Source organism: Vespa mandarinia, chromosome 2, assembly GCF_050613455.1.
Source record: "Vespa mandarinia isolate Hongniang chromosome 2, ASM5061345v1, whole genome shotgun sequence".
NCBI lineage: Eukaryota > Metazoa > Arthropoda > Insecta > Hymenoptera > Vespidae > Vespa > Vespa mandarinia.
In genome coordinates, this window is record NC_140811.1 from 14745566 (window position 1) to 14765769 (window position 20204).

Sequence of the window (20204 nt, forward strand, 5' to 3'; positions counted from 1 at the left end):
ATGATCCTCGCACTACGCCAACAATGTTCAAAGCAACGGGGAAGCTAACGACGAGGTGAAAGGAACGGAAAGGGACAGAAGCAAGAGAAACCCTTATCGACTGTTCGCACATGACGCTCGCTTTACTCGCGTGCTTTCCTTGCATGCGAACACTCCCTCTCCAAAATCACAAGGGTTCTAGACAATGGGAAAGACTTCGTAGACAGGCGGATGAACGTAAGCGGTGGTATGGTTTGCACGAAGAGAGTTACATCTATTCACTGCTACTCGAGCAGTCTTTGAACACGTGTCCATGCTGCAACGAACAATAAGCGAAGCGTGCAGATCAATTACTCTTAACAAATACTTGATAAATATGTTCCACTTTATTTCTTCTTCGAATACCAGTGTATTTCATAACAATAAATAAAAAAAAAATAAAAAAAAGGAAAGAAAAAAAAAAGAAAAGAAAGAAAAAAAGAAGGAAGAAAAGAAAGAAATTTGCAACCTCTGCCAAATACTTTTCTAAGCGGATGTACGAACTTACCTACATTCATAATGATTAACGCAATTATTTCTTTTCATGACTCAAGTTCGAATATGATATTTTTCGTATTGCATTTCTCAAACCTCCCTCTCCCCTCCGATATGCCAGATAGCAAAAAATAAAGAAAAAACGTATAATTTGATGCTACATCAGCGTCAGCAAACTTGCGAATAAATGAGCTGTTGGACTCGCTCGTTTGATCAGTTTCGTGCGAAATACCGAACGATTATCAAGGAATCATGAAGACTCAGTTTGAAATACTGGTAAGAAAATTGTATAATTTTTGATAAATCATTTTTCTTTGATATTAAGATCCTCGAATGTAACAAATTTCATTGACGGAATAATAGAATTTTTTTTTTTAAATTAATTACTGACGTTTAATTATGAATATTATATTTTAGATTTCAATCATCACGTTACATTTAACAATCGCCGACATTGTCGTTCAACCAGAATATACTCGACCATATGTACAATATCAACCAGTTCAAAAAGAGTTTTTATTGGCGCCCCATCAATATAGAACATCGGAATTTTCTTATGGACAATCTAGATTTATTCCTATATACTTGAACAGACCTCAAGTCAACAATCCTTTGGTAGGTTCTATTCAAAATGATAACATTTTATTACGATACGCACATCCAAAAACCTTACATGCAGCGAAAATAGGAGGTCATACAATTGTTCATCCGTCTTATTTAATTGGTCAATACTCGACAACACCTTCGGTGAGTAAAACATTTTGATTATAAACAAATTTCGCTAAAGTTTATTTTCTAATGAAAGAACATTAAATGCATGGATAAAAATTTTGATGTTCATAAAGGAACTATATGTCTATTTTATTCAGGTAGTTCATCGACGATTTAAAAAATCTATCGAAAACCAAATTACACAGGATTCTAGGAAAACCGGGGAAAGCGGTGCTGTTCAATCGGACTCGTCCCTAAACAGACAAACTATGTCGAACTTCGTTGAATCTCAAAATCCAAATATTAAAGAAATTAAAGGTTAAATATATTCACTATATTATTATATATATAAACAGATGAAGATTTTATAAAATGACTATAGATTTATTATTTAAATTTCATTTTATTTTGAATAGAATAAACCAAATCTTTTGATCTTTTATTTTATTTAATCTTTTATAGAAATAGAAAAGTTCTAATAACGCTTGTAAAAAAGAAAATCGCTTTCTTTAATATTTATAATTTTCTTTTTTTTTTTTTTTTTTTTTTTTTAGATAAGACAAACCAGGCAAAACAATCTGATCAAGAATCAACTAATTCGGGAACCTTATTTAATCTAAATCCTGAAAAAATAATTCCTGAAGATCAAATCTCTCTTAACGTTCAGGAAAATCATAATCCGGCAAATGCCCAGGAATCAATAAACAATTCGAATTTACCAAGTATAGAAGACATCGTAACTGATTACGTACCACCGAAATCAGAAAACGTCATGGATAATCCGAATTTACGAAATTTTCCCGATCCTAGACCTATTAAAATAGTACCAAATACAAAGTCAAAATCAACGCAATTCAATGTTCAAAATGTAAATTTTAATTAATACATTTTACATTTTAATTTAAAGTGATTTAAATCTGTATATTTTATCTAATCCAATTCATTATTTCTTATTTCAACAGGAAAAAATGAAATACAATGAAGGAGGTGATCCTATTATCGGCTCGGCTCAAATGAAGAACTCTAATTCATTAATAAAGGACCACTTTCAACAAAACTATCCTACAAGGTCATCGATCAGTAATTACTATCAATCTCCACTATACAGCAATTTATTTATCCCTGCTGTTGAATATCAACCTGACGTTTATATGGTATCTAATAATATGGATGGTTGTAATCAACCATTGAATGTCGGTCAACAATTCTGGACTCAGCAGCAGATCTATCAAGATGGTACTAATCAGGCAACAGGTACAATATCAAATAATGAATATCAACATCAATACAATTATTTAACAAATTATGCATTAAGATATCCAAATGTACCTTATTATAATGCATTATTGGCATATCCAAATACTTACGTACAATTTTATTAAAATAGTAAAAGTAGAACGAAATTAATTATTTTATTTTTTATTTTTTATATGTATTCATTTCGCATAAATAAATTCACCAAGTGCTCCCATCGAAATCCGTCCATTCGATAGTTAGTAACTATTTTTACTTGTGACACTGTATTATCGTTAAAAATTACCATAATTAGTTCTATACATATTATTGTTATTAATTATTCATTTGTTTACATATATATATTATTATTGTTATTATTTATAATATCAATTAAATTATAAACACAATAAATATATATTATCATGAAATAATCCAAGTACTGAACAATATATATTTTTAACACGATTAAAAATCTATATTCATCTGCGACGGACAAAACGATTTCTCCTCGATTTCACATTTCGGACAGTAGGAGAGAAAGGAAAATTCAATTTCAGACAATTTCCCGGGAACGTTAATTGACTCGAGACGAGGGAAGTGACGTCGATGAAGTGAAAAGAGTGTGCTACTGGTAACAGGAAGGAAGGGAAGGTAAATAGCGTGATCGAGCAATTTCACGTTTGTGATTAAAGACCTGCAAAATCAAGAGAAAAAAAAAAAGAAAAAAGAAAAGAAAAGAAAAGAAAAAGAAGAAAAAAGATTTTATGCGTAAATGAAAAAAGAAAAGTAAACAAATATACAGTTTGAAAGTCGAACTCGAAAAATTATAGGGGCCAATTTTCACAGGCCGTTACTCTCACAATGAGCGAAACCGCTAGACTTTAATAAGCCATTAATTAACAGCCATGGTTAAGGTAATTTTATCAGCGGCCAACTTTTCGGCTGCAAAGCATGAAAAATCGTTCGTTAATAATTTCCGCGAATTTACATGTCCCGTTAGTACGATCAACGCCGTTTCGCTCTTATAACACAATATCTTGTCATCTTTCTACTAACAATAAATATTTAACCATGCATATCTATTCCTTTTGTATTATAATTTATAAATTTGTCTATTCAATTTAAAACGTTAATTATCAAACAAATATTATATAAATCCGTAAATTAATAAATTAATACGCTCGCTTAATATCCTTTTGAATTTTATTAAAAAAAAAAAAAAAGAAAAAGAAAAAGAAAAAAAAAAATTATATATATATATAATAAAATTCATTCCGATATTATTTACATACTTCAGATTTTATTTTTGGACTACATATCTCGTAATTACGCTCGTCAAAAATATTATAAACGTTTCGAATCAAATTGGCAAATAATTTAATTATACGTCAAGTTAATTGTCTAAATTAATAACAGGAAACGTTCTTGGAGATGTCACGTTGTTATGCGGAAAATAACTTTATCGGACAAAGATCGTTGATCCCGAAAATACGAAGTAAATAAGCGTGTGGTTGCTATCGTGCTATCGTTCGAGGTTTTCGAGGTTTTTTTCTTGAACGAGGCGATGTTACGTTGCTTTTCTCCGCAACGAAATCGTCTAAAGGAGCCATTACCCGAGCAGTAATAGAGGTATTCAAGCTGGCTTACCTTTGACTCCGAGACTCGAGACTGGTACAGCTACTATACACCGAATAGTTTACACAAGAAGATAGCTACCATTCAAGACTTTTCTTTCTTTCTTTCTTTCTTTTTTTTTTCTTTTCTTTTGTTTTCTTTTTCTTTTTTGAGTCTTCTTTTCATTTTTTTTTCTTCTTTTTTCCCTTGCCTTTTCCCTCACTCCCACACATAATTTCCCGACACAAATTCCCAATAAGCAACTTCGAGAAATCACGAGAGATCATTTTACTTGTTCTCAAGTAAGGAAAAACTTGCTTGGCAAAGCATATTTTTACATTGAAATCTCTATTTAGAAGAGAAAAATCGTAACGCGTAAAATAACCATAAAATTATACTTTCGAATAAACCGTAAGAAAGAGTCATATGCTTTATCTGTCTATGATTAATCTTCAATATTAAATATATATTTTGTATGTATCTATGATTTACCGAATATATTTGTATTAATATTCCAAGAGAAAATCATTTGAATTGTTTTAAAAAGATTAAATGAATAACGTAGAATCAAATTATTTTTAGAAAATATAATAACGAAATAGTCAACGATCCTCTTTAATAATTGCTCTAGGGTAGCTGACCCTTTCTCGTTACTCTCCTCGAAGCAATCCCGATTATTTCATTATTTCAGCAATTTAATTTCCTTTAGTTAATTATTCCAAATGTATTCGACGATCAACGATTTGAGGAATATCTTTATCAAAAATGTATTTTCATGTAAGAATTTTCGAATTGTCTTTGAATATTCCCCAACTCGATTCGGTATGTTATATGTAAATGATTCTCTCTCTCTCTCTCTCTCTCTCTCTCTCTCTCTCTCTCTGTCTTTCTTTTTTTTCCTAAAGAGTAAGATAAAGACGAGAGACGAGAGAATAGAATATAAGAAGGAAATATTATCATTTTAATCTGCTATTCGAGCCGTCATGGTTATTATTATTTCGCTGTTAATGTCTAAGTGCTTATTACTTTCTTTATAATGTAATGTCACTGAAAGAAAGGGAAAAGAAAAAGAAGAAAAAGGAGAGGAGTAGATTAAAGTCTGATTAAGCACGTCAGTGGACCCCCGCAACCCCTCTCTCATGCCTTCGCTACCTCCCTTTTTTTCTTTTGCACGATATTTCGCATTCCATTGCCTTGACAAAGAAACTCGAAGCTGCCTCGACCCTATGTTACAAATAATGAAAATCGTCTAATAATGAATCATGCGATCGACCGTATGATTGCAAACGTTGACACTAACATTTCTCGTTCGAAACAATTCAAGCATCAATCGATCCATCATAAAATACTTAGACTGATAAACAGTACAATAGTCGTGTAATAATATTAAAATATTAATAAAATAATAATTTTCAAAATAATAATAATAATTGAATATAAATAATAATAATAAAATCATGTTGATCTTTCGTCTTAAGTAATATATAAATTTTTTCTTTTAAAACATCGCCAATCGATTCGAAGCAAATTTAATTGGAAAGATAGTATCGCAAAAAAATTTGAAAATATTTTTATAAGTATTTCTACGTATATAGGATAGATTGGGTGAAAATTATTATGTATAAAATCATATTTATCTTATTTCAATTTTATCATAATCATTGTCATAAATAAGTCAATGAAAAATCTAAAGTTACTAATTCTCTCGGAATGTGAATTTCCAGGAATTTCTGAGGAAACGAAAGATAAGCGTTCGTATTTTTCTTCTTTTTTTTTTTTTTCTTCTTCTTTTTTCGTGATTTCAGCTTACGAGATAAGATGAATACTTCGAAGGCATCAAGGTGGTCGTAAGTAAGTACTCGTTTCGAAATAGGAATAGTCGTTCAGCCTTAAGCGGACGAAGCCGGATTAATGATTCATGCGGAGCAAAACAGGCGCGTGTACAGTTAAATATCCGAGCCTGAGTCAGTTTATCGACGTCAAAACTATCGAAGGAATCAAATGACTTTTTATCAAGCAATAAATATATACCATACACTCATCAACAATTTGTCTTTATAAGTTGCGACAAAAAAAAAAAAAAAAAAAAAAAAAAATGTAATAAACTTAACTATCATCACGTTACAATCGTATCAGTAATTTCAAACGACTTTCAAAATTGTAATTAGAAAGGATCAAAAAGGAATGTGGAAAGAAAGAAAGATACGATCAAAGGAATGTGAGAATATACAATACTTTCTCGATTTCTTTTTACCATGATACAGAAGATAGATTTAAAGCTTATAATTATTAAAAAGAAAGCAATAAAAGAAAAGAGAAAGAGAGAAAGAGAGAAAGAGAAAAAGAGAGAAAGAGAGAGAAAGAGAGAGAGAGAGAGAGAGAGAGAGAGTGAGAGAAAAAGAAAAAGAATTAATGAAAAATTACTTCTTCTCGATGTTGCGTCGACGCGTCGTGGACATTCACGTGATAAATCAGTATCAACCACAAATAAGAATCAAAATAAGAATTCCGATAGACGAGAATACATCGTCACCGTGGTCGGACGCGGGTAATTCGAAAAATATAAATCGAAAGAAAAAAAGCGGAAGCACGTGGTTCAGAAGAGGACGTACGGTCGACGTCACGCGGCGTACTGCCGATAGGAATACGTCGTCGACTCGTCGTTTGCGACGACGCCGTTAAGGCGACGCCGAAGCGAACATATCTAGAGAGAGAGAGAGAGAGAGAGAGAGAGAGAGAGAAAGAGAGAGAGAAAGAGAGAGAGAGAGACGCTCTTCGAGTATATACCTCCCACGCACGCGTCGTTTTCCACCTTTTTTTTTCTGCGTTCAAGGGATGATGCTCTCGACGAAGAGAGAATCGATTTTGATAAAGTCGCTTCATCTAACTTTTCTATCATTCTCGTATTTTTCTATAGAAGAAAAGGAAATAAAAATAATCAAGAGTGACGTCAGTGGAGAACCACTATCTCTAATAGAAACATTCTATATGCGTATATGTTTAAATGTTTTACGACATAGCTTCCACTTTCATTCACACTTTTAACGTCAACACTGGAATCCTAAATGCTTATATAGTATTTGGACTCTATCCAAAAGGTGTGACTTAGTCGTTTTTCTCTTTCTCTCTCTCTCTCTCTCTCTCTCTCTCTCTCTCTCTCTCACCCTTCGTATTCCTCTTTCTTTCTGTAACCTATTCAGTCAATGAACTTTAACACATCAAGCGTAAAAGATTAAATGACTATTCTCAGGTTTTACCGATTCATTCTTATAAGACATAATTAATTTAAGTCCATAATATTTATTGACAGAATAACAAAAAGTTAAAAGGAATAGACTATTAACGAGTACCGATTATGGTTGAGATGCTTTATTACCGTTTTATCGACTATTTATCACGCGAGGAAGGCACCGAACGTGCTCACCCTCGTCTATGATACTCTCATTAGCATAAAACGTATTCAGCGATAAAGAAGTAATGTTTTTGGTCGATTTACAAAAATTCAATGACATCCTATCCCTAAAAGTGCATTATTCATCGTAGACATTAAAGGAGTATTACTCAAAGTCGAAGAAGAAAGATAACGTGGTTTGAAAATCTATCGAAATAAATCCTTTGCTTTTACGATTTCGTCATCTACAGATTATCTTCATGTCTTATTCATATCGTTCCAGAAAGACTAGAGCATTGAACTAAAATAAGATTTGCGAAAGAACCCTTTCGATGATTCTACGATCTTTCGTGACATGCACGATGACCTCGTGTCGTTCATTATTCATTACAAAGCAATTTAAAAAAAAAGAAAAAAAAAGAAAAAAAAAAAAAAAAAAAAAAGAAAAAAAAAGAAAAAAGAAGATGAAAAAGAAGAAAAAAAAAAGAAGAAAGAAACAGAAAACAAGCGAGTAAGAATCAATCATTATTTCAATGAAGTAGTAATCACAGAGACTAGCTATTGTTCTAAGATTAATAAAATCCTTTGTTCTAGAAATTGATCTATTAGATGACTGAATAATAAACGATGAACATTACGTAAGACGTTAACGTAGATTAATCGCATATCTAAATGAAATACGAAGTTTTCGAAGTATTAGAAGTTTCAAATAATACTTATAAGCATTTGATTACGAACTAAAATCAAACTAGAAGAAAATTTCATTACAAATGCGAATCAGTATGTACATACGTAACGAACGAACGTGCCGAGGGTGAATGTTCGTACTAACGATCCCGCATGCCGAGAAACGCGCTTCGACGTAACACATTACCTTGTTCCCCCTGGTAACGGTCCTCGGTAACAAGATTTACAGAATTCTCGTGACGGGACCACTTGAAAAATTCTTTAACTAAAAATATTAAAAAAAAAGAAAAAAAAAAAAAAGAAAGAAAGAAAAAAAAAGAAGCAAGCACTTCGCTTTTAATTACTTTCGTTTTGTGATACGATAATTTTTCTTCCCTTTCTTCCTTTTTCTCATTTCTTTTTATTTCTCTATTTTCTTCTTCTTCTTCTTCTTCTTCTTCTTCTTCTTCTTCTTCTTCTTCTTCTTCTTTTTTCATTCATTAATCTCTTTCAAAAATTTTCTCACTCAAAAGTTGAAAAAAAATTAAAGAGTTTATTCGTAGATAGAAACGTCGACGAAACCGTTTCACGAATCTATCGAAAATTTTTTAACGGGGAAGACCGGTCGTAACCTTTTCTCGACCTTCATTTGCACGATTATGCTCATCGTCCAGCCCTCGAGGCGTAATGGACTTCCGCGTAAGAAGCATATCGTTGTATTTCCATGTGCATCGAGTATTCAAGCTCGGTACTATTTCTCTTTTATTAGATAGAGTAACGATAAACGATCTCAAACAGTGATTCTCACGATTTCTCTTTTTCGACTATAATATTCGAAATGAATTGAATCAGAAAGAAGAAGTATGTATTTTAAAACAATAAAATTCATATAAAACGAAACTAATTAACGAATGACAAGAAAATTTCAAATTTCTTAATCGCAAATGAAATTTCAGTAAAAGCGAATCTTATTTCATTTGCCTTTAAAAATTATACTTTATAATTTTTATCTGATATCAAATAATATTAAAAAACTTTTCATACAATTTTCATTTTCTTATCGAATATAAAATAAACAATACAATATATCATGATGAAATTTCACCAATGATAACATCAATTGTAATTTTATTGTACCTACGATATCTTTTAAGAATTAAATAAATTAAAATCACCGAATGTCGATTGTTATCAAGGTATTACAAAGAATTACATAAAAGATTGGACGCTAAGATAAAAAGTAAATTGTTTTGGATAATCCCAAAGAAAAAGAAAAAGAAAAAAAAAAAAAGAAAAAAAAAAGACATTACGAAATTCGAAAAAATCGATCGATAGTTCAACGAAGCGTAAAAATGATTAGTAGTTGTGAAAATAGTTTTCAACATTCTGTAAGATACTGTACATCGTGTTCAAGTAGTTTTCACCGAAAGCAGGACAAAGAAGGGGGGAAGAAGGATGATGAGGAGAAGGTGGAGAAGGTGGAGAAGGAGGAGAAGGAGGAGAAGGAGGAGGAGGAGGAGAAAGAGGAGGACGAGAAAAAGGAGGAAAAACGGACTTTGTGGAATAAACTTAAAGAGAAAAGGAAGAAGATAAGAAGACAAGCAATGCGCGGCACGACGCGTTTCTTGGAGCAATGTTCGTTCCGCGCTGTCTGCTCCCCTTAATTGAGCGTGCACCTTTGAGCTACCACCATCAACTTTTTCTCTTCTCTTTTCCTCTTCGTTCTAAATCCCTTCTCCCCTCCCCCTCCCCCTCCTCATCCTTTCTATCATTTCCCGTGACATCACAGAGACAACGAAATTCTCACCATAATTAAAGATCCTATTTTCATTTCAAATATATATTTTATACGAATAAACATTATCCAATTTACGTAATTTTTTTTTATGATGCGATGATATGCAATCCTTTTGCTAAAGAAAAATATATGATTAATAAATATATATTATTTTTATATATTTAATAACGTGTCTACGTTATTATGGTATTCGTTAAACATAATCATATCATAAATAATTTAACTAATCAAATAATGATTAAGTCGACCGAAAAGTAATGTCGCTTTCTTAAATTAAATTCAAACGAATAAATTTTTAACGAGTTTTTATTTTTAATCACAATTAAATATCGACATGCACAGAAACGACATTACTTTCCGATCCACCTAATATATATATATATACAAGTGATGTTTTAATTAATTAATTAATTAATTAATTATAAGGAAAAACCGTGAATTTCTTAAGTATTTCTTTTGTCTTTTAATTTAAGACATTTTGGAAACGAATTCTTCTTGAATTGAAGGTACTCTTGCGAGCGAGCAATTCACCGATTTCATCTTTACTCTATTCTCCTATAGCTTTAAGTTTAGTCTCTGTGTTTCAATTTACGAAGAATTGTAGACGACTGTGTGTTTGTGTGTGTATATATATATAGATATACTTGTACGTAGGCGGATGCATAAAGAACACAATAGCTTGAGAAACAGGAAGGTCGCACCCAAGAAAATCGTAGTTAGTGAATAAGAAAAATCTAGCAGAAATTTACATTCTTTTATAAATATATTGAAAAGTGAAATTATATTAAAGAAGTACGATAAGCGGAAACAATCTTTGTCAAACATCAACTTGTGAACTCTTTATACTCATTGAATTCATGCAATTTACAATTATTCATAATCAGAAAGATTATGTTTAGAAATGGTACGTATTAATTTATCGTACATTTTTTATTAACCATAGCATAAAAGTAATTTATCACGATGATGCGTCAGATTTGTACATTGAAAATGTTTCGAGTTAAAGGCAAATAATGTAAAGGAGCATACTCGATAATATAGTTCGAGCTTTTTCATTGTCACGTACGCAAGTACGTATGCATTTATTTATATACCCACACCCATTGGATTTGACCATAGAAAAGTACATATTCTAATCGCGATTTTATTTTCACTTTATCGTAAAAAAAAAAAAAAAAAAAAAGAAAAAGAAAAAAAAAGAATATCACCGTTCGGAACGAGGTCAAATACTTGTGACCAATTTCGTTCGAAGACGTGATCTCGCTTAAAATCGTGACAAAAAGTGGGATCGAGAATCGAGAATGAACTTTCGATCGAACATCGCGCCACTAGAAAGAAGTATCGCGTTTGAACCATCTTATATATCGACAAAGTAGAAAGACAGAGAGATAAAGAGAAAGAGAGAGGATCGGTAGGATTTCACTGACCTAAAAAAGCACCAATACGCTTGTAAAACCTATCGGTCGATTAAATGTATAAGATAGATTATATACATATATTTTATCTCTACAGGGAGAAAATATAGCAATCTTTGTAAAAAAGAAAAAAAAAAAAAAGAGAAAGGGAGAAAAAAGTAAAAAAAGTATCGATCTCGTACCTTCCCAAAGTGTCCTTCGAAAAATCCTCAACGACGGTAACGGCCGATGACGTCACGACGACCATGGTTGAAAAAACAATATCCCATATCTCGAGAAAGTAGAAATGTTCACGAATCAATATTTACCGGACGCAATCCCTTTCAAAGGGTTTTTATCAACGAATCAATTCATCAACAAAATACACTAATTAAAGCATCGTAACGCTAATGAGGATATATTAATAAAGACGATGACTTAAAACGAGGAGTATACACAAAGAAGTATAGGTCTCTGGCATTTTATAATATTCATCGATTTCTCAAAGATCCCCAGGTCAGTAACAAGTAATCAGCACTACTTCGCTTCGTTCTTTCAATAATTGCAAATCATTTCCTAATTACGTAGATGACCTTAGAGCTATAGTGTATTATCGAGCGCTTTTCCGATACAATGCAGAAAATAGAATGAAATTCTTTTTTTTTTTTTTTTTTTTTTAAATACTCTCTCACACACATTTCACGGATCTTATGAAAAAAAGTTTAATATGATTGAATTAAAGTCCTCGAGAAGAATTCCAAAAAATTCGAATTATCATCTAATCTCCCGTCAAATACGAACAACACTCCGATATCAAACACTATTCCCGTAATAATCACGTTTCTTTTTAACCATTGTCCTTCCTCGTGTTTCTCTTATCGAAAAAAAAGAAGTGAAAAGAAAAAAGAAACGATTAAAAAAGAACAAAAAAACAAAAAAAAAAAAAGAAACGAAAACAAAAAAAAAGTAACGAACGGAAAAGAATAGAACTCGTGAAAGAAAATCAATACGTATTAACGGATTAACACTAGCCTTCGCTTTTCTTTTTATTTACTTTTTTATTTTCTTATTTCGATGTCTCAACGGAGTTCGACCGGCAACTCTTCTTTTCGTGTCGAAGAGAAGAGGCAGAAGGTCCGACTGAAGAAGCAAGCTACCAGTGCTCGTTCGTGTTCGACCAAGGCACATTCACCTTGGCTTTGCCACGCACCTGCATGTACATGCACGACCGACTGAGAGTGTATACATTCTCCCAACGGAGAGTGGAACCGTACGTAATTCGTTCGAGAAAGAGATAGAAAGAGAGAAAATGTGGTCGCAAACGTGCACGACTCCTGTCCACGAGAACGTCCTGTGGCTTACTATCACCACCATTCCAACACAACGGCACGACGAATGCTTTTACCCTCGCGCACATATAAACATATACATACATATATTCATAAGCACGAACGAACGCGAGTTTCTCCGACGTGTTCTCAAGGTAACCTTGATCTTGAATCTCCAATAACGACTCGATGAATCTCTCCTTTTGTCCTTTAGATACATTTAAATAGGAAGAAATACGTATCTATCTGTATACGTATATATCCGTATAAAAGTCATAGTATAGATTTAAATAATGTATAATATTAATAAAATAATTAATCGACGAATGATCGTAATTAATATCATCGTTTGAATATATAATGATTAAAAAATTAGTTCTTCTTTTTCTTTTCTTTTCTTTTCTTTTTTTTTTGTTTCTTGTTATTTGTATCCTTATTTCTCAAATCGTCTTATTAACTAATCAAGAACTCCTCAAACTAACGCGCGGTACTTAACACGAGTGGAAAGAGTAATCAAAAGGTCGTTAATCTCGGTAATGAGAGCGCGCTCGTTGACGGGCCTTTAAATGCAATTACAATATGCTCTATATAGTCACACTCTAAATACGATGAGGTTCACCGTTTATTCATTGTCTATCGTCCCGCCGAGTGATAATTTAGAACATTTTACGAGGGAAATAAGTTGTGTTGCAATGAGAGAGAGAGAGAGAGAGAGAGAGAGAGAGAGAGAGAGAGAGAGAGAGAGAGAGAGAGAGAGAGAGAGAGAGAGAGAGAGAGAAAGAAAATGAATTAAGATTTAACCGGTGGTGACTTGATACGTATATAATTTCTTTTTTTTTTTTTTTCATTCATTCATTCATTCATTCATTTTCTTTTAAATAGGACAAAGGCAAATCATTATAATCGTTCATGGTTGATGAACAACTGTAGATCGATTAAATAACGATCGAAAGTTATCTCTCTTAATGTGATATTTACTAATTAATTGAATAATCTTAAAGAGATTATCAGTGTGTTAACTTAACGAGTTGAATAAAAACTCGATAGACAGGATACATTTGTACGTGTCAATGATTGTAGAACTACTCTCGATCTTCGTGAAACGATAACATCTCAATTAAGGTGTATATTCGTATCAGACATACACTCTAATCGCCTTAGTCCATTGATCGTTCGAACGTTTCATGTTCCTTTTTGTAATGACAACATCGAAGAATTCCTGCTATATTTCTTTCAGATAAACGTAATATATGTATAATCATAAATATATCTAATAAAGATATATACATCTTATTTCTCGCTAATAAGAATTGATATAACGAAACGTTTAATTGGAACTTCGATCAATTACTCGTTTCGATAAAAGACATTTTTCTTTTGTTTTGTTTTGTTTTGTGTTTTTTTTTCTTTTTTTTCTTTTTTTTTTTTCTTTTTTTTTTGGAAAAATCCATCTTTCCAATTCGGATTGATCAATGAAATTGTAAACATCTGTCTAATTAACGTTCTAGTACCATCATGGCAGATTTTTCAAACTGTGATGGAAGCTAACGGTACTGCGTCAGATAGAAGCGTAAAAAAAAAAAAAAGAAAAAAAAAACGAGAAGTACATTTTGAAAAGCCAATGCGCTTTTGAATTCGAGCTTATCCAAAGCTCTCTACAAGCCCTCTCTACTTGTGTCTCGAAATACAAAAAAAAAAGAGAAAAAAAAGAGAAAGAAAACGAAAAAAAAGATAAACAAACAAACAAACAAATAAACTAAAAAAAGGAAAAGAGAAAAAGAAAATTCGTATAGACTCCGTCGTTAATTAGCGCACACAGTGAATGTTCATACGGTGTAGATCTAAAATGGAAGAAAAAAAAAAGAGAAAAAGAGAGAGAGAGAGAGAGAGAGAGAGAGAGAGAAAGAGAGAGAGAGAGAGAAAGAAAAAGAAGAAACTAACAAGAGCGTTACGAGGACATTTTTCTCTTTCTTTCTCGTCTATCCAAGTTCGTCGATGTATTATATATATTCGTAATATGTATCTACGTGCTACATGCCAACTATGTGAAACGTAGAACGTATCACCGGTCGTATTAACATAAAATCCTAATTAAACGAGTCTAATCCAACTCTAGTCGAAATTATTCGAATACTTTCAAGAATTTCGCAATCGATTCCAAGTATAGTTCTGGTATAACGTCGTAGCCATAGTATAGTACTCAATATTATATCAGAACGATTTTATGCTAACGCCGCCGAGCCCCAACGTTCCACGAAATATTGAACGTGTCTTCCGATTTAAGCGACGAGAACTTCCGTCACGACAACTTAAGCTCGTTTTATCGTACATAAATACTTGAAACAATAAATTCAAACGGACGATTATTTTTCGATTTCTTCTATAATCGATTCTTTTTTTCTTTCTTCTCTCTCTCTCTCTCTCATTCTGTCTCTCTCTCTCTCTCTCTCTCTCTCTCTCTCTCTCTCTCTCTCTCTCTCTCTCTCTCTCTCTCTTTTACGATATAATATATAATTGATTTTAATTAACAAGTACTATTAATCAAAAATCGTATGATGAAAATGATTAAGGGCTAAAAAAACAAATCGCGGTCGACGACCACTCAGAACATATGTTCGATGCAACGTCAGTAAACGTATAAGAAAAAATAACGGTACGAGCGATGTCCAAACTGGTTTCCAAAGTATATCCTCTTAGGGTACTTAAATTCAACTTTTTAATTACAAATAAAACATTTTGCTTGTCCAATTAGTCACGGTCATCTTTCATACGATCGAAATCAATGGAAATTAGTTATTATAATAGATAAGAGGTTTGATTTGATATCTTTTTTCTTCCCTTTTTTATTTTTTCTTTTTTTTTTTTTTTTTTGCTTTTTGTTTTTTTTTCCTGAACTTATTAACACACTGCTACTGATTATTTTAAAATCTTTCTCCAATGTCAACTTTAGAAACGTGCAGTTTCTCTTTCACGATGCGTGTGAGAGACGTACGACGGCCATAATATGCGTTTAGGCCGCGTGCTGCGCACGTGTGTGAAACCAGTTTCACGTGAAATCCCTTAAGGCTTTAAACGAACGAACGATGCGTTACTTCCCATAAAGGAAACATCGAATTTTCGCACTAATGTAAAACGTCGGCTTTGCGATCTTTCTAAAAAAAAAAAAAAGAAAAAGTGCAACGCCAACGCGATTAACACGTGCGCGTAGTCTTTCGTTTCCTTCTTTTTTTCTTCCTTCCCTTTTTAAATTTTATCAACTTTTTAGACATCGATGTCTACCAACATAAATACATTTTTTATTATAATGATATATAAATATATATATATATAATGTTCCGTTATTAAGTAATAAATTTGTCTTATATTTTCAATAAAAAATTGAATTGCAAAATCTCAATAAAAATTTTATAAATAATTTATAAAATTATAAGTATACTCGTTCAATACTTTCTTTATGATTTTCATATTAAAAAATTATCATTATTATATGTATATATAATAATAATAATAATATCGAAATATGGAAGTAATCGTAATAGAATATCGAAACCGATCACTGTTACATAGCCCGAGTTGTCATATAATCTCTATTATTATACAAGTAATCAATGTAAATGACTTATCGTTAAATATAATCATAAAAATCGATTTAATACTTGGTTACAATTGAATATATAGATTCTTTTGTTATAACGTAGAAAGTCGTTCATATCTACGATAAAAATTGTTTAGACTTTAAAAGTGAGGTTAAACTAAAAAAATTATGCTCGAGTTGTATAAATATTTATAAAGAATAAATATATTAGAGAAATAGCAGAATACGAAAGTAATGTTTTATCAAATTCGTTAAATCTAACAAAGGATTTTAACGATTACAATAGACGACATCGTTCAAATACGAGACATATATATATATATATATATATATATATATATATATATATATATATATATATATATGTATTAACGTACGTAAGTACGTCGAATATTTTCGTTTTAGATGAATCTTGACTGAAAGATTTCGTAGAGTACGAGGAGAGTCTGTAATTTCGCTCGATCAAGCGAGAGGTCGAGTTGTAATTGGGTGCAATTCGTGATAAAAATAAACATCGCGAGTTGACAGCCGCTCTCGTATAACAGGGTGGCACGAACGTGCGTAGGAGATGATCGTTCGTCAGCCTCGCTAGAGAGACATCGAGCGAACTAGAAGAGTTCGGAACGAACGAACGAACGTATCGCATATTTCCCGCCAATCGATCACTTCCATGCGAATACATATGACTCGCTTGGCTTCGAAATTATGTAACTATTGTTGCACAACTCGTAAATAAAGGCTACTTACCGCTGATCGAGGCGAAAAACGTCAGAATCGCGCGCACACACAAACACACGCGTTACACCTCGGACGTCTTACGGCAGACTGCCGTTCAGAGGCGCTGCTCTCAGTTGCGCCATATTGGATCGATCCGACTGGAATAGGTAACGCGGGATATTCAAAAGGTGCGTAAAGGTTGTAATGAGATAGGAATCGATAAAATTCAAAACACCTTGATTATTTCATTCGTTCGATTGTTTAATTCACGTAAGATCGAAACAAAAATTTTAACATAGCGTTTATTTGCGTATTAGCAAATTTGCATGAGACGGTTCATTTTCGCATAATATTTTGTAATAATAATCAATTTTCATTAAGAACGCATGCAATATAAATAGTTACATCGAAAATATTTTTAAATAATTAGAACACACTAGGATATTATAATTTTATGTAAAAATAAAAAAAGAAACGAGATTCTGAAAGCATGAGAATATTACGAGTATTTTCGATATTGCGAGTTTCTCTTTCTTTTTTTTTCTTTTTTCTTTTACTTTTTTTTTTTATTTTTTTTTTTTTTTTTGATCACTATTAGCATCTTATACGGTGAACAATTCTTAAAATATACATTTTTTTTTTTTACGTACGATCATTTTATTACCCATCATTTTATTAAGATTATCCCTGTGGCGATAATCAATTAGTTTTTAAATAAGTTTGAGAGTTAAATTATTTTACTTTAAACGCTTATCCTAGAACACTTTACGAAAATTGATTATATTTTGTGTGCCTATGCCAATCCATCTTCTTATTTTATATGGAAGTTTGGTTTTCGAGCACATTTACTTTCCTTCTCTCTTATGATTCTTTACATATAATTCTCCTAAGGTAATTGATAAAAACGGCTTATGCGATTCTTAACAATGTTATAGATCCGCGCATTATTAGATTTTCACTTACAACAGAATCTATTTAATTAGTTTCTATACGATACTATGAGTACCGACAATTCCACTTTTATGATAGTTATAAAATCTTGTAAAGAAAGCTTAAGTTACTCCTCCACAAATATTACCGTTGTGACACATGGTCATTTAAGATATCGTGCGACTTTAAATATTCTACGAGAAATACATTTATATCAAATGGTGTATTCTCTTACTCATTAAGCATTATCCATAAATTAATAAAATTCATGAAGACCGACAAAGCGTTACCAGCACTTTACCGGTATAGATAATTGTGTGTGCTATTATTATCTCCTTGAAAGCTTAAAATGTATGCGCATTGCGACAGATACCACAACCCAAAGCGAATTCTTCGCCGGTTGGTGGATGTTTCACGTGTAATGGACATTCATCTCCTTCAAGCTGCTTAGCTTTAGGTCCTTCGACAAATATTCATTATTTTTAATATAAAGCAAATTAAAAAAAAATATATATATATATATATAATTTACAACAAATTTTAAATTCAAATACCTGCAGGACATGAAGGCAGCTCGCTCTTTGGAATGGTGGTGACTCTTTGAAAGTCGTCGTGGCAGGGGTTACAGAAGTGGGTAGTTCCAAAGCAAAAGAAGACTGCCACTGAGCAACAATATCGACATTTATACTCTAGGAAGTCTGCCCCGTGCTTCGGACACATCTGAGCCCTTGCCACGTCGCTGCATCCTCCACAAACCAGCTCTGTGGGATCGAAAGATTCCCCGCCTAGCTGAGCATCGCATCTTGCTTCACCACCATAATAGGCCTTCTGACATTTGTAACAAACATAATATGCGTATCTTTCCATGGCATATGCTGCTGGATCCTGATAACGTCCACCTGGTGCAAATGCTGCTTCCACCCTAAACGATACAGAATTACGTATATATAATATAGCAATAATCTTTGAGAAAAGTATATTAGCTTATAGTGGGAAAAAAAAAGAAACAATGCATACTTATGTAATCCTTCGTACTCTAATCGCATTAAAGCTTTTCTTTTAACATCCTCGTAAAGTTCTTTGATGCTAGCCAATTGTTCGGCTAACATTGGATGTATCATTGGTACCTTGCATATAGGACAAAGTGAAAATCCAAATGTTATCCTTGGTCCAACCCATCTTTTTATTAATACGCTTCGGCAGCAATGTAAATGGAATACATGACCACATTGTAACTGTATCGCTGGTGCACAAGATAAAGCTTCAGTAAAGCAAATCATACACATATCATCGGCATCTTGTTTAAGATCACTATCTGCCGAACATCTGTGTAAACATGGTAAGCAAGTTTTTTCATTTTTAACTCCACCGCAAATATGACCGCAAGGATGAACCTTGTTACATGCGTTTTTCGCATGCTCTTGACAATCATGATCGGCACAAATATTTCCTATTGCTAATAAACCTGTGTTTCCGGTGGTGCCGCAGAATCGACACATGCCGGAAGTAACTCCAACAGGCTTCCTTGGTGAACCATCTCGAAATTCTATTAATGCTTTCAATGTTCTACTATCCGCTAATGCTAGTATCCAAAAAAGTTTTGTTCTTCCGCATCCCTCGTGTAAATCCACTCTAATAGCTTCCTCCTCTTCTTTACAGACCTGTCTAATGTGCATCCTTGTCCTTCGATGAAGATGCAAAACTCGATCGCATTCAGCGCACAAATTTCCACATTCATTACATTGAATAATAGCTGTCGTCTCGCCGTCATCGTGATTACTACATGTTGGCTAATAAGTTCAAAAAAATATTTTAATATATACAATTAAACATCTATATATATATTTGATATTTCGAAATATACGTGTAAATAATTATGATGACAATCATTTTGATTTTTAATATTCATTTGAAATTAGGTAATTATGTGTAGGGAAAAAAAAAAAGAAAATAAAAGTAGAAAGAAAAATAGTGATACTTATCTGAAGGTATGTGAAATAAATGAAAGAATTTTTAATTGGACTAACTCTGGGAGGCTGCGGTTGTCCTTCAGAAGCACTCCATTGTCCAGAGGATAATCTTTCCACATGATCGGAATCTAAAACACATAAGGAAGAAAGAGCCAACCATAAAGTTGGAGTACGAAGACATTCTGTGGGTTCTCGACTTTTTTCACTCAGTCTTGTTAAATTTAATATATTTTCAGCAATTGCTGCCTTTGTTATAGATGCCCATGCTTCTGATATCTTTCCCTATAAAAGGAATTATATAATATACTGATATATTTTTAACATTTCTTTACGATTATTAT

General features: G+C 32.4%; 3 protein-coding genes across 17 annotated transcripts in view; 1 reads left to right on the top strand and 2 right to left on the bottom strand.

Annotated features, from left to right (window-relative positions):
- LOC118440475 (WD repeat-containing protein 47) overlaps window positions 1-17084 on the bottom strand; it is a 49036-nt gene extending 31952 nt beyond the window's left edge. Inside the window, exon 1 of one of the 6 annotated variants that reach the window (XM_085654867.1) lies at window positions 16994-17084. Coding sequence is in view for 5 of the 6 variants with exons in the window: in XM_085654864.1 (XP_085510990.1) it covers window positions 12378-12511 (134 nt within the window). In the remaining variant the exon portion in view is untranslated. Of the gene's footprint in view, window positions 1-6498; window positions 6687-11526; window positions 11771-12377; window positions 12668-16993 lie in introns of those variants that run through there. The other 5 variants (XM_085654864.1, XM_035863573.2, XM_085654865.1 and 2 more) reach the window with 5 other exon arrangements.
- Window positions 635-2891, top strand: LOC118440536 (uncharacterized). The gene is made up of 5 exons (XM_035863724.2): window positions 635-789; window positions 931-1260; window positions 1383-1542; window positions 1779-2092; window positions 2187-2891. Exons 1-5 carry the CDS (start codon window positions 766-768, stop codon window positions 2604-2606), a joined length of 1248 nt encoding a protein of 415 aa, XP_035719617.2. The 5' UTR covers window positions 635-765; the 3' UTR covers window positions 2607-2891.
- A 184-nt stretch (window positions 17085-17268) lies between the features above and the next one.
- Window positions 17269-20204, bottom strand: part of hiw (MYC binding protein highwire) — a 173024-nt gene continuing 170088 nt past the window's right edge. For 5 of the 10 annotated variants that reach the window (XM_035863521.2, XM_035863541.2, XM_035863513.2 and 2 more), the window contains 4 exons: window positions 19921-20145; window positions 18911-19683; window positions 18448-18815; window positions 17269-18353 (listed from right to left, as the gene is read on the bottom strand). In XM_035863521.2, the coding sequence (XP_035719414.1) occupies window positions 18238-18353; window positions 18448-18815; window positions 18911-19683; window positions 19921-20145 (1482 nt within the window). In that variant the 3' untranslated portion in view covers window positions 17269-18237. The remainder of the gene's footprint in view (window positions 18354-18447; window positions 18816-18910; window positions 19684-19920; window positions 20146-20204) is intronic. The other 5 variants (XM_085654863.1, XM_035863562.2, XM_035863530.2 and 2 more) reach the window with 1 other exon arrangement.

Bases quoted from the DNA above. Each gene is read 5' to 3' on its own strand.
- LOC118440536 (XM_035863724.2), top strand. From the start codon at position 766: ATGAAGACTCAGTTTGAAATACTG. The intron at 790-930 runs GTAAGAAAATTG...ATTATATTTTAG, and splicing joins AGACTCAGTTTGAAATACTG to ATTTCAATCATCACGTTACA. The intron at 2,093-2,186 runs GTAAATTTTAAT...TTATTTCAACAG, and splicing joins CGCAATTCAATGTTCAAAAT to GAAAAAATGAAATACAATGA.